Source organism: Antedon mediterranea, chromosome 1 (assembly GCF_964355755.1).
Source record: "Antedon mediterranea chromosome 1, ecAntMedi1.1, whole genome shotgun sequence".
In the NCBI taxonomy this organism is placed as follows: domain Eukaryota; kingdom Metazoa; phylum Echinodermata; class Crinoidea; order Comatulida; family Antedonidae; genus Antedon; species Antedon mediterranea.
Window position 1 is genome coordinate 15,805,389 of NC_092670.1, and position 15,208 is coordinate 15,820,596.

The 15,208-nt window shown below is 34.9% G+C and overlaps 1 protein-coding gene across 1 annotated transcript in view; it reads left to right on the plus strand.

Annotated features, from left to right (window-relative positions):
* Positions 1 to 6,454: 6,454 nt before the first annotated feature.
* LOC140058542 (DNA-dependent protein kinase catalytic subunit-like) overlaps positions 6,455 to 15,208 on the plus strand; it is a 43,907-nt gene continuing 35,153 nt past the window's right edge. The window contains exons 1-13 of the mRNA XM_072104206.1: positions 6,455 to 6,621; positions 8,080 to 8,156; positions 9,638 to 9,805; positions 10,043 to 10,151; positions 10,390 to 10,502; positions 10,897 to 10,996; positions 11,361 to 11,512; positions 11,594 to 11,749; positions 11,844 to 11,939; positions 14,132 to 14,214; positions 14,313 to 14,394; positions 14,718 to 14,886; positions 14,990 to 15,039. Coding sequence (XP_071960307.1) covers positions 6,477 to 6,621; positions 8,080 to 8,156; positions 9,638 to 9,805; positions 10,043 to 10,151; positions 10,390 to 10,502; positions 10,897 to 10,996; positions 11,361 to 11,512; positions 11,594 to 11,749; positions 11,844 to 11,939; positions 14,132 to 14,214; positions 14,313 to 14,394; positions 14,718 to 14,886; positions 14,990 to 15,039 — 1,500 coding nt within the window. The 5' untranslated portion in view covers positions 6,455 to 6,476. The remainder of the gene's footprint in view (positions 6,622 to 8,079; positions 8,157 to 9,637; positions 9,806 to 10,042; positions 10,152 to 10,389; positions 10,503 to 10,896; positions 10,997 to 11,360; positions 11,513 to 11,593; positions 11,750 to 11,843; positions 11,940 to 14,131; positions 14,215 to 14,312; positions 14,395 to 14,717; positions 14,887 to 14,989; positions 15,040 to 15,208) is intronic.

The window sequence follows — 15,208 nt, forward strand, 5'->3', positions numbered from 1 at the left end:
TGTGAAAATATTTTGGATAGTTTTTGTAAAAGATACCTAAAACAAGCATGGAAATTTCGAAATGATTCACTGAATTCCATGACTCAATAACTATGTTATCTACATTGCTACAAAAAAAAAAGGGGGGGGGGAGAAGGGGTTGGGGGTTTTTCGTAATAAGCTGTGTTTATCAGTTGATTTTATTTTATTTTATACACTTTTATTATATCTTGTTTTGTATTCATTGTGTAAAGTAATGATCTACTGTATGTATCGATGTAAATTGGGGGGGGGGGGAGTAGGATAGGTGTTGATAGTTGCTTTTGCCTTTTTTACTTTTCTGTTAATTGTTATATTTTATATTGTGAAGGATGCACCTTTGTGCTAAGTGTGCCATCGATCTAAAGGTGTAATTCCAAATAAATAAATAAATAAATAAATAAATATACTCTATAAAATTTAATTCAAATTAGGCCCATAATATTATGTTTACATGGCAATTGTTAATTTTAAAATTAAAATAAATGTATAACATGCACATACAGATTTTATTCAGTGTATTAATTACAGTATCTGATTTTGTAGTTAATCGTTAAAATAATGATATCCTGGCCTATAACAAAAATGTTCCATCTGTAAGGTAACATTTAACAACCATTTTTTAATATTTACTTAGACCTAATCTGTTGATTACAATTCAGGAGTTACAAATTAAGAGTTAACATTGTTGGTATCATTACCTCACACAACTTAGACAAACAAATGTCACATTAATGTGTAATAAAAACTGAACTATTATGTATTTGAGGAAAACATAAATATATATTTCCTCCATAAATGTGCATACAATTGAGGTATACTCAAGAAAAGGGGTTTATAATTGAGACATAAAGTAACTATAATTATATAAAATATGATTATAAAATACAGTATTTAATTGTTTGCTTATAATTTGAAATAGTATTACTGTACTATTTATTATAGCTGGCCTATATATTTAACATTAGAGGGGTGGCAAATCCATAGAGATCATTTTAAGATCTCAGCTGAAGAACATGAAATAGTTTATAAATATAGTTTTAATTTCAAAACAAAAGTTTTTGCTTTTCCAGCGATTTTAGTCTGGGTGCACAAAACACAAATTTTTAATTTAAACTCATCTCTACAGTTCATTCTTTGGCTCTCTGCTGTTAGATTAGAACTGACCTTGCTAACCACAAGGCCACTTGCATTCTTTAATTTTGTGTGCAAAAAATGTACCCATGGTATAATGGTGGTTTCTAAATACAATGAGTGACCAATTCCAAATAGGCTGTGCATTGCAGCCAATCAGAAGCAAGGAAGGCTGAGCCTGGAAGATGAACAAGGTGTTACGTGATTTATTAATTGACTAAGACATTAATGACTGGCTTTAGGCAAAATTAAACAAGTAAGATGCCAGAGGCAAAAGCTCACGCTAAATAGGGCTCGTTCTCCTAATAGTCTAGACTGACTGTCTGTCTGTCTGAACTGTCTAGACTGTCTGTCTGTCTAGACTGTCTGTCTGTCTAAACTGTCTGTCTGGACTGTCTAGACTGTCTGTCTGTCTGAACTGTCTAGGCTGTCTGTCTGTCTAGACTGTCTGTCTGAACTGTCTCGACTGTCTGTCTGTCCAGACTGTCTGTCTGTCCAGACTGTCTGTCTGTCTAAACTGTCTAAACTGTCTGTCTGTCTAGACTGTCTGTCTGTCTAAACTGTCTGTCTGTCTGAACTGTCTGTCTGTCTAGACTCTCTGTCTGTCTGAAATGTCTAGACTGTCTGTCTGAACTGTCTAGACTGTCTGTCTGAACTGTCTAGACTGTCTGTCTGTCTGAAATGTCTAGACTGTCTGTCTGAACTGTCTAGACTGTCTGTCTAAACTGTCTAGACTGTCTGTCTGTCTGAACTGTCTAGGCTGTCTGTCTGTCTGAACTGTCTAGACTGTCTGTCTGTCTGTCTATACTGTCTGTCTGTCTGCCTGAACTGTCTAGACTGTCTGTCTGTCTAGACTGTCTGTCTGTCTAGACTGTCTGTCTGTCTAAACTGTCTGTCTGAACTGTCTAGACTGTCTGTCTGTCTAGACTCTCTGTCTGTCTGAACTGTCTAGACTGTCTGTCTATACTGTCTGTCTGTCTGTCTGAACTGTCTAGACTGTCTGTCTGTCTAGACTGTCGGTCTGTCTGAACTGTCTAGATTGTCTGTCTGTCTAGACTGTCTGTCTGTCTGAACTGTCTAGGCTGTCTGTCTGTCTAGACTGTCTGTCTGTCTGAAATGTCTAGACTGTCTGTCTGTCCAGACTGTCTGTCTGTCTAAACTGTCTAGACTGTCTGTCTATACTGTCTGTCTGTCTGTCTGAACTGTCTAGACTGTCTGTCTGTCTAGACTGTCTGTCTATCTAGACTGTCTGTCTGTCTGAACTGTCAAGACTGTCTGTCTGTCTGAACTGTCTAGGCTGTCTGTCTGTCTAGACTGTCTGTCTGAACTGTCTCGACTGTCTGTCTGTCCAGACTGTCTGTCTGTCTAAACTGTCTAAACTGTCTGTCTGTCTAGACTGTCTGTCTGTCTAAACTGTCTGTCTGTCTGAACTGTCTGTCTGTCTAGACTCTCTGTCTGTCTGAAATGTCTAGACTGTCTGTCTGAACTGTCTAGACTGTCTGTCTGAACTGTCTAGACTGTCTGTCTGTCTGAAATGTCTAGACTGTCTGTCTGAACTGTCTAGACTGTCTGTCTAAACTGTCTAGACTGTCTGTCTAAACTGTCTAGACTGTCTGTCTGTCTAGACTGTCTGTCTGTCTGAACTGTCTAGACTGTCTGTCTGTCTGAACTGTCTAGACTGTCTGTCTGTCTAGACTGTCTGTCTGTCTGAACTGTCTAGACTGTCTGAACTGGCTAGACTTTCTGTCTGTCTAGACTGTCTGTCTGTCTGAACTGTCTAGACTGTCTGTCTGAACTGTCTAGACTGTCTGTCTGAACTGTCTAGACTGTATGTCTGTCTAGACTGTCTGTCTGTCTGAACTGTCTAGACTGTCTGTCTGTCTGAACTGTCTAGACTGTCTGTCTGTCTGCCTGAACTGTCTAGACTGTCTGTCTGTCTAAACTGTCTGTCTGAACTGTCTAGACTGTCTGTCTATCTAGACTCTCTGTCTGTCTGAACTGTCTAGACTGTCTGTCTAGACTGTCTGTCTGTCTATACTGTCTGTCTGTCTAGACTGTCGGTCTGTCTGAACTGTCTAGACAGTCTGTCTGTCTAGACTCTCTGTCTGTCTGAACTGTCTAGACTGTCTGTCTGTCTAGACTCTCTGTCTGTCTGAACTGTCTAGACTGTCTGTCTGTCTATACTGTCTGTCTGTCTAGACTGTCTGTCGGTCTGTCTGAACTGTCTAGACAGTCTGTCTGTCTAGACTCTCTGTCTGTCTGAACTGTCTAGACTGTCTGTCTGTCTAGACTCTCTGTCTGAACTGTCTAGACTGTGTGTCTGTCTGAACTGTCTAGGCTGTCTGTCTGTCCAGACTGTCTGTCTGTCTAAACTGTCTAGACTGTCTGTCTGTCGAGACTGTCTGTCTGAACTGTCTCGACTGTCTGTCTGTCTAGACTCTCTGTCTGTCTGAAATGTCTAGACTGTCTGTCTGAACTGTCTAGACTGTCTTTCTGTCTAGACTGTCTGTCTGTCTGAACTGTCTAGACTGTCTGTCTGTCTAGACTGTCTGTCTGTCTGTCTGAACTGTCTAGACTGTCTGTCTGTCTTAACTGTCTAGGTTGTCTGTCTGTCTAGACTGTCTGTCTGAACTGTCTAGACTGTATGTCTGTCCAGACTGTCTGTCTGTCCAGACGGTCTGTCTGTCTAAACTGTCTAGACTGTCTGCCTGAACTGTCTAGACTGCCTGTCTAGACTGACTGTCTGTCTGTCTGTCTGAACTGTCTCGACTGTTTGTCTGTCTAGACTGTCTGTCTGTCTGTCTAGACTGTCTGTCTGTCTGAAATGTCTAGACTGTCTGTCTAGACTGTCTGTCTGAACTGTCTAGGCTGTCTGTCTGTTTAGACTGTCTGTCTGAACTGTCTAGACTGTCTGTCTGTCCAGGCTGTCTGTCTAAACTGCCTAGACTGTCTGTCTGTCTAGACTGACTGTCTGTCTGAAATGTCTAGACTGTCTGTCTGTCTAGACTGTCTGTATATCTTAACTGTCTAGACTGTTGAGGAAATTAAATATGCCAATGTAAATAGGTGATATTGATACATTTGAGTACGTATCGGCTGGTGGTCTAGAAAAAAATAATCGGATGCCATAATGTGAACTACAGTACATGATACCATAGATATTATAGTGTAAAATATTAATATTCACTATAATCCTCTATGATACATTATACTTCATAGCCACACATAAATACTGATGTATGTCGGAAGGCTATATACTTTATGCATGCTGCCTGACTGCCAGTGATCTAAACAATTGGTACGCAGTTGTCTGGCGGTGTCCTTTGTACGAATCGTTCGTCCCCCAGCTCGCTGTGAGACGCGTCAATATCATGTTACATGCAGGGACCAAACATTTATTTTTCAGGTTAAAATCCGCAATTCATTTGCAACTCTTTACAGACTATATCGCTCGAAGTACGCTCATACAGGGAAAAAGGTACTGTATGAGTTATAGTTATTCCGAACGAGTTTACGAATTTTTTAATTTACGAACAACTTTTTGTACTGTGGGGCACGTATTTGGACGATTTTCGGAGATGAGGGTGAGGTATTGGGCATGTCGGGGATGGGGGTTCGCAGTCGGTTAAGGGGGGTTCGCTGTAAAGGGGGGGGGGGGGGGGGGTTCGCCCGAACCATAAAAACCCCCCCTCAGACGACTGAGCTAATTGATATTTATGACGTAATGATCAATTACGTAATACACGTATAAATAGATTATTATCAGCTTTTCAGTCATGTAATTGGTGGCGTAACGGGTAATGCTCAGTTTTGAGTGCTATCGGCCGGGGTTCGAACCTCGACGGTAATTTTTATTTTTTGTAAATATTGTTTTTTTTTAAATAGAGATATGTCACACTGTATTGTCGAACATGTATGGTACCATACCGGTAGGTATTCAAATATGCTTAATACGAAAAGATATTAAAATTCAGTGACTTATTTCTATTCACTGTGATCCACTGGCTCCAAGTTGGGTCCACTTGAGCACAGTGTATTAACATACGAAAAGATATTAAAATTCCGTGAATTATTTCTATTTTATATCACTGTGCTCGCCTGGTGCCAAATTGGGTCCACTTGAGCACAGTGTATTAAAACACGAAAAGATATTAACATTCAGTGACTTATTTCTATTTTATATCAATGTGCTTCCCTGGTACCAAATTGGGTCCACTTGAGCACAGTGTATTAAAATACGAAAAGATATTAAAATTCAGTGAGTTATTTCTATTTTATATCACTGTGCTCTCTGGCTCCAAATAGGGTTCAATTGAGCAAAGTGTATTAAAATACAAAAAGATATTAAAATTCAGTGAGTTATTTCTATTTTATATCACTGTGCTCTCTGGCTCCAAATAGGGTTCAATTGAGCACAGTGTGTATTAACATACGAAAAGATATTAAAATTCAGTGACTTATTCCTATTTTATATCACTATGCTCCCCTGGCTCCAAATTAGGTCCACATGAGCACACTGTAATAACATACGAAACGATTATTAAAATTAGTGACTTATTTCTATTTTATATCACTGTGCTCCACTGGCTCCAAATTGGGTCCAATTAAGCAGAGTGTATTAACATACGAAAAGATATTAAAATTAGTGACTTATTTCTATTTTATATCACTGTGCTCCACTGGTGCTAAATTTGGTCCACTGAACCAGTTACCGTACTAGTCCCGGTACTAGTACTATTTCTATTTCCACCTAGTTCTGGCGGTGGAACAAGTCTTCTCGGATAAGGACTATAAACCGTAGGTCCAGTGTACACAGTTATAACCTGTGTGTACTTTAAAGAAACCCAGTTCATATATATATATATTTTATTGTTAACCGTTTTTGATGTTGTATTGTTTTATGTTTCAAACCTGTTAGTGGCGGTATTTATCGCTGTTGGTTTTGATTGAATACTAATAAAATAAAATAAAATAAAATTATTCGAAAAAGAGTAGGGGTTACCCCGGTGAACTGGTTCACACAATAGCCCCTGTATCAGGGGGATTACCACCTATCTGATAGGACAGTGATTAATTCACTATTGGTAATCCTTGGCCACATTGCCTAAAGACATAAAATAAATAAATAAAAATAAATAAATAAATAAAGGCATACATGGCGCTCCGTAGAAGTAGAGAATGCTCGATCGTCGAAATGACGCTCTGAATGTACTTCGTCAATCTCCATGTGTGTTATGGTGCGGTGGTGTGTGTGCGCGCGAGTTTGTTTTGATTTTTTTGTATTAATTAAAATGTATTTTTTAGTTTATGTTTGAGCTGCTAAAATGGGACAGGAAATCAATGAAATACTGGTATCTTTGCATGGTTTTTTAAAAAGTCCTAGTTCTTCGCATTCTGGTGAACATGCCTGTTTGTTAGCGGCTGATTTGTCAACCACTTGCTTATCCCAGGCCTCAGAAATTAAAATAGGTCAGTACTGTACCGATTTTTCTTTTCCTTGCCTGTCGGCGTTTGGAATGGCAGGCGCTTAATGGTCGTTTCGTCCCACTTACTTGGTGAACGCCCTTTATACTTCTTCAATGTATTTTTAATTTATTTTGTTGTTATTGTAAATTAAAGTTTTATTATTATTATTGTATTGTCCCCCTGAAAAAATAATTCTTAAAACAATTTTTTTAAATATTCCATTTTAATGTAACATAATACGGATTAGGCCAAGTTGAGCCGCCGACAAGTTGAGCCGCCGCCAGAAAAACGTTATTTTCTATGAAACGCCAAATGCTTACTTTCGCCGGTGCTCGTTTCTATTTAATAGAAGTTCTATTTATATTAATTATTAGATATAATAACGATGTATATTCCAAAGTTTATATATCACGGTTTTTAGTATATATTATTAAATATTATAATTAAAGAGAAATAATTATGAATATCTGACTTGTTTGTAGATTCCAAAATATAAGGCCTAAAACATGACCGAAAGTGATCGTTTTTAGCCAAAAATGACGTAAACATGTTTCCCCCTTTAGGCGGCAGTTGTATGAACTAGGCCTACTCCATTTTTCGGTAAAATAATTGCATAAAATCACCGTTTTTTAGTAAAATATTCTGTGTATTAACATTGTAAAATTCAATCAAATATGATATTAAAAGATAGTAGATAAAAAATAATAATTATTTAACCTCATTCGAAGAGTATCAATACTCTATTACTTATTAGTCCTGAGAGACAACGTGATTTTACGCGAGAAAAATATTATGGAGTGCACTGCATTTTTACCTTGAAAGATTAAAAACAATTAAATTATTAAATATGACTACTTTCCTTTGCTGTGTTGTTATGGCGGTTCAAACCAACAAAATTGTAGTATGTAATTATTATTTATTTTCATGACACAATAAACCTAAAGACCATGAACTTATGTACTAGGAAACCCCTCTATCACTACGCGAAATGTCGTAAAAGACGCACTGGGCGTTTCATAGAAATTACCGGCGGCTCAACTTGTCGGCGGCCCAACCGGTCATATCCCCATAATACTACACTACAGTATAGTTATCCACTTTGACAAAAAATTGGATTAAAAAAATGTATTTACCTGGAAAAAAAATGTAATTTAAAGCAAAAAATGGTCAAATTGGCTGCCAGCCAATAGATTTTTGGTTGAATTTTACCATTTATTTTGTCATTTTATAAGTGAAAACATGATTTTTTTTGTTTTTTTATATTGAAGTGATAAACTTGGTTAAAACTACAAAATAACATATTCAAAGTCTGATTTAATTATTCTTAATTTTTCATGTTTTTGGGGGACAATACATCTTAACTGACATAACTTTTTGTATAAAATTTAAAAAGTTATAAATACTTAATCTAATAATGAATTATTTTATAAATCTTTTGATTTTTTTTCTTGCTTTTTGCAGCCTACTACTCATCTGTTCTTTTCAATGAAGAAAAAGGAATTTTATGTTTCTTAAAAACAGCTATCCAATATGATGAGGTAAGTCTGACCACCGTGACAGTAAATGATAACAAATGTGTAAAGGGTAATCCCCTACATTACCTGTACAGCTCCATTAGAGAATGTGATAATTTTTACCCAAAGTTTTTCAAAACTTCGGGTAAATGTCACTTAACCTCCTACTGTGACATGTGTTTATTTAAGTCCAACTTTGATAGGCAGGTCATTAAACTATTTGATCATTGCCGAATTCTGCTAGTTTTTGCCTGACCATTGACCTTGCATACTGAAGAATGTACCTTGTCCTAATCAATCAATTCCAAGAGAGCTAATAATTAGCTCTCTTGGAATATAAATAAAATCACAGTAATCACCTGCTAAATTTATTATCTGATAAGGATTTTGACCAAAAAGTTCTAATGGGGATGTACACCAAATGTATCAAGAGAAAATTTGATTAGCCATAACTGCTGAACTTATTAATAAATTATTCATTTTCTGACGGTCTAAACTCCGGCAAACTAAGTGCACCAATGCCAATAAACTTTAACAACATAAGGTGTCACAGAATTTACTTAAAGATAATAATAATAATAAACAGTATTTATATAGCGCCTAATGGATCACTGACCCCTCTAGGTGCTTTACATAGGACCTTAAATAATGGTAATAAACTATCCCCCGCCGGACACCATTCCGGTATTTCTTAGTCGAGGTTTCGGGGATGGAGACAATCAATAATGTGAGAAAAAAAAATGTAACAAAGCTTAACTATGCTTAACTATGCTTAACTAAGGTAAAACTATCCCCCGCCGGACACCATCCCAGTATTTCTGAGTCAAGGTTTCGGGGCCAGAAGATGTATTTTCCCTTTGACTAATTCCATAAAAAACAAAACAGATTTCGAAAAAAAGTAGGTCATTTTGAAGTATCATAATAGTTATTAACTTTCATCAAAAATTAGTCGAAAAAAAAATCATTTAACTGGAATACAGATGTTTTTTTGTTAAAAAAATAACTTTGACTTCCAGTGAAAGTTTTCGATCAAAACATATCCCATAATGGAACGTTCTTGGTTGGCTTCTCTGTATGCATAATCATAAAACTTCCTTGCAATCTGTGTGAAAACACCTTCTTAACCGTGACGAGGTGTAAACAATCCTAATTAGCATCATAATGCATACTCGTAGTTTGAAATTTTTGTTTACTTTAGCTCGCGACGATTTTCCAGATGAAATGTAATAAAACTAATTTACCTGTTAATTCAGTAAACTTGTTGTTTTCGACTCAAATTTTCGACTGAAAGTGAATAAGTTTAATATTACTTTGATATGGCCAATTTAAATTTAGAATATTTTAACCTTCATTTTTTGTGTTTCAAGGGACAATACATCTTTAATAATTGTGTTCAAGAAATACATCCTCTTATGGAAATGTGTGGTTACAAGAATACCATTCATACTGTATATGTGTTATTTAGGAGTGTTACATTTAATATGTTTAATAATTTATATTCACAGTTCCTTGACTGTAAAATTGAATTACTTGATTTCTTGGTAAAGTTTATTGAGAAGATCAAAAACAAGATCGAACCTTATGCTGTAGCTATCAAGGATGTCAGCTTTGCCATCACCTGCAGAGACCCTAAAGCAAAGGTTAAAGTGAAGGCCTTTGTGGTTCTTATTAAAGTAAGCAAAAATGTTAAAATTAATTTTTTCTCCAACCCCATTCATTCATTTAATAACCTAAACTGATCAAGCAAGCTCTTGTATGGAAATGTTGAGAACGAAGCAGTGTAAATGGTTCCTCTGCTCTGATCATTTTTGTGTTTAAAGCGCTTAGAAACATTGTACTGTAGTAGGCGCTATATAAGACTCCATTATTATTATTAAATTTACCAAACTATTACGTTTGTATTTTTTCAGCTGCTTGAGGTGGTTGGTAAGACCAAAAGCGGTCCTGATTTGAAAGCTGAACTTATGATCAAGAGGTTTTTCGGTGATTTAATGAATCCCACTAAACTCCCGCAAACAGGTTAGATAAATTAAATATCCAACAGCTTAGCCCTTGACTGGCTGGAAGGCTATTCAATCAGTGTTACACATTCTGTAGCCCATTGGTGTCCGCATATTAAGAAGTACACACCCAAGTTCCAGCATATTTAGTTGCCAAACAACCTTTTTCCCTCTCAGATCCTCTTACTTTTAGGCCTATTATTTAATGTTTATTTCAACATTCATTTCTGTTCATTTATATCATTTTATATTTTCAGTTAAACAACATTTATACGTGATATTGGGCATTTTTGCAGAATTTTACCCCGAACTAATGATATCACTTTCAGAGAAACTTCTGCAGGTCTACCTCAAAACATTAAAAGATCAGGTATAGTAAATAAACAAAAAATCAGTAAATTATTATATTTTTTAAATATTTGTATAGTAATTATATCTGTCGGATATCTTTGATCTCTGAATGTGTGATATGTAAAGAATTACCAAGCACGTGGATGTGCAGAAGATCAGAGATTCTGCACTGTGACTATAATATAAAAATATACAAGTAAAAATATAGTCTTGAGGCCAATTTACACAGTTGAGCAGTAACAGTAAGCAGAAACCCGTGTAGCTTGACCCACAAAGAATCTGTAAACCACCCGTCCGCTCCATGTTGTGTGTAAATGGTCATAAGGAATTACATAGGTTCTATATTTGTATTACCTTTACTGCTCGTCTGTGTAAATTGGCCTTTATACTAAATACTGTTTGTCTATTTTTAGATGACATCTAAAAACAAAAAACCAGAGACTACGACCATTGCTGGATGTCTTGTCGGACTCACTCATTACCTGACAAGTTTTACTCAGTCTTGTGAAGAAGGTAGTCATTTTTAATTATAGCCAGTTGTCTTTATTTATTTGCACTGCTAAATGAAAAACATTTTACTTGAAAAAATAGTATAGTACTTTATAGTTGTTGACTTTTTTTAGTAAATAGGTTTGTACCAACAGATCATACCAATGGATCTTCAGGAGGGGTGTCTAGAAAACTCAGATATCTGAGTTTTCTAGATCTATATAAGTCAGATATCTGAGTTTTTTTTTTCTAGACACCACTTCAGGAGCTTATTAAAATGTAATCTGTATCATCTTCAATATGGGAAAAAATTTTAAATAGTTTGTCACTATATTTTTTTTGTCCAAGTATTTTGTGCTTGATCTTTCATTTTATTGTTATTTTAAAGAATCTGAACACACAGCAGTAATCTACCGCTATGCTAGTATGGCAATCGACCCAACTGTTACGCTTGTGAGGTATAACATCCCTAAGGCCGGCTTACAGCTGTTTACCAAACATGCACCTCAATTCAATGATTACCTATACAGAGATCATATGGTAAGTCAACTGATATATTGTAGTAATCCTTATCACAAAATCTTTTTTGAAGAGTAAACAAAACATTGAATCATTTTATAGGTAATTTATCAGAAGATTTATGATTGGACAAAACATAAGAATCGTGACATGAGCAAAGCGGGATACAGGTGTCTGGATTCTTTTCTTAAAGTGTTAGCTGACATGCTGGTAGAGAAGGCTAAGAAGTCTGACAGTGAGGGCAGAGCTATTTTTAAGGTAGATTTCGCAAATATAACAATAAGACAATGATACCACAATCATCAACAATCATGACAATTAAAAAGTTTGTGTTTTTTTTTCATTTTTTTAGTGGTTTATTCAACAATTTAGAAGTATTATTGACAACCCATCCAGTGACAGTATGGACCTAGCAACTGCAGTCAGAGGTTATGGCTTCTTTGCAGCTGTAAGTGCAACTACTTGTAGCTACAGGTATTTCTGGAACCTGAGGTACACCCTTATTGAGGGACACTTACCTGTGAAACAAACAAGGAGCACTTTATTTTTTAATACCATGGCTATCTCCTATTTATTCTTTATTCTTTATTTCAAGCCAACAGTGTAAAACACCAATAACAGGTTGAAAATAAAATAACCAAACTATAAAATATAAGCCAATATAAATATATACAAAAATGTAAATAAGATTATTTAAATTTCATTAATAATACATTTAAATTGAGAGAAATTACAGTCAAAGATATCTAAAGAATTATTTTTTAAAAGACAAGAATTGTACAAAGACGAGAGTCTACAGAAAATACCATTTTTACAAACATTGACACGAGAAAATTTAACATGAAGAAAGGGTTTACTACGAAGATTACGAACAGGAACATTAAAATAAAACAACGAAACAAGGTTACAATCAAACTTAGAAGTAAGACATTTATACAGGAATTTAGAAGATATAAAGGGAAACTTTGATTCCAAAGGTGTCATTAATCTGATCTAAACCCAACTAGATTTAATTCGTCACTATGACGAATTATAGGTTATATGCATTGATTTAATTAAAGATAATTGATTTTTAAAAGATATATTGATTGATTGATTTTCTCAGAATCTTTAATTATTTATAATATATGATAGGACCTTGCTAACGCGAACACCATAGCCGGTATCACAATCCGATCAAAGATCCATATGCGTATAATGTCATAAACCACATTTGTTGTTACATAATAATAAAGACATAAGTTAATTTTTATCTAGATTTCATTATAAATCATGTGTATAATCTATACACTAAGAAATAAATTTGAACAAACAATACGGATAATAAAAAAAAAATCTTATTTCGTTTCCCAAGGTGAGACTCGATCTCGGTACCTTGAATGCCATAGACACGAGCACAGACCACCGAGCCGTACACAACTGACTGAAAGTTGTAGAAAAATTCCTCCGTGTATTTACTATGCAGTAACCACTTTAATGCAAATAGATTATTACATACCGAAATGAATTATAATTTTTTACTATGATGACATCTTTAAAATGTATACAAATGATGCACTGTCAAACTACATACTTTTAACTTTAATATATGAATTTTTGAAGGAAGAAAGTTAATGTTAAGTTTGTTATTTTGGCCTAAGAAAATGTCATAATTTGTTTGATTGTCGAAATTATTTTTTTTAAATTTAATATGCAATTAATGATGACTTAATCAACTTTTGTTCTCTTTATTTGATAATAAATCATACATATGATACATACACTTCAAGAAAATGAAATAAAAAATAGGTGTTCCCCTGCATTCTGACGATATATATTAATTTTAAAATTGAGCATATTTTCACCATTTTGTTAACTTATACGTGCGTAGCCAGTCACTTTTGACGTGCTCGTATAACGCAATTTCGAGTTGAAACCTGAATCAAATATGATGATATTATTAAAGAAAGATTGTAAAACAGAAATAGGGCAAAAAGAGTGCGCATCAACGTTTAACGCGCAGTGCGCGTGCAAAAATCTGCGCACTCATGGCAATTTTTTAAACGCTTAAAATTGCCTGAAACGTACTCTAATTTCATCGAAAATAAATTTTGACAATTTTGAACATTTTAAGCGCGCGAACGCAAGCGTTATATGCGCTACGCACGTAATTTTATTGCCATATGATGAAATATAACCTGAAATTTATGAGTACCAAATTTTGTTTAATTGTGATTCATGCTTGTGAAGATATGATTACAAACGTGATTTCGTAAAATCGCGCGTAGACCGCGTAATTTTTAATTACGCATCGTGAAAATATAACCACATCGATTCCTGGCCATGAGGAATATACTCTGAAAACTTGACTTAGCTAGATTAAACTGATGCCAAGATAATGCACGGACAAAATAGTGCTAAGGAAAGAATAAATAAATAAATAAAGATTTTGACAGAATCAAGAGGTTATATGCATATCATGCATATAACCTAATTAAAAGCAGAAATTAGATTAGATTTAGAATACTAAACTAATATTGTCAAATAACAGAACTCAAACTGGACACATCAACCCTATTGTAGTCACCCCTTATTGTACATATTTTATGTCCCTGACCTAGAATTTACTGATATTTGCATTGTTCTGGTTTTTTTTTCTAGCCCTGCAAACTATTTTTATCCAAAGAAGATGTGCAATTTATGTTCAGTGAAATGATTCAGAGAAGCGAACAGATTTACCTACAGTCAGTATTCCCCTTCAAGATGTTTTGTTTATACATTTTGTTATAACCCTCTTATAGTATAGTTGTTTTATTTTAACAAGTTTCATTTATGTATATAGACAAGATGTTTCAGAGGAGAAAGTTAGCCACCTACCAAACTTTTTGGAAGCGCTTGCCAGTATTATTGAACAACTGGATCAGGTAGAGGCAATTGTCATATGTTTATAACACTGTTTCTGCAGTAGTTGTTCATCTGACTTTTTTAACACTGTTTCTGCAGTAGTTGTTCATCTGACTTGTGCATCCTTTAGAAGGGTAGTGGGGTTATCATATCATATAGCATTTATTTCACCAAATTTCAAATGCAGTACAGTAAAACATAAAAACAGTAAAAAAGTAAATTAAACCAAATCTTAAAACTAACATCTCTCACAGCAGTGAAGTTTCTAATAAATGTAAATATTGAGAGAAAAAAGATTGGGTGAACAAAGGGATTTTAATTTAAAGTGGTTTTTTTTTGTCAGCTTTCTGATTCATTTCTGCTGTCTTTGGAGAATCTTTGCTCTGTCATGATCAACAACTATCCACAAGTGCCAACCTTTCAACAGTTTCTGTGTACAAATGCAATACTCAATGTTTTTATTACTCTTGCACCTAAAGGTTCAACTCTTAAAGACCTTCTATCGGTTGTTGGTAAGTCCATACAAACAAGTTAATTCTTTTTCATCTGTTCATTCATGTATTCATCAATTTGTAATTTGATTTAATTAAATGTTTTGATTTTTATTTTCAACAGTTTATCAAGGCATATTAAAAACCATTTCTCACAAGGTGCAATTTGATATGGTAAGTACAGTATCATTATTGGAAGTGGCTATTGGTACAGTCAACCATGCATTTAATTTCTTGCCTCTTATTTGCACAGTTGACCATGTGTCTAATGTTTCTATCAGCATTGACAATGGCAATAGAAAACAATTATTTTGACGCATACTTAACCATGTTGATACCCATC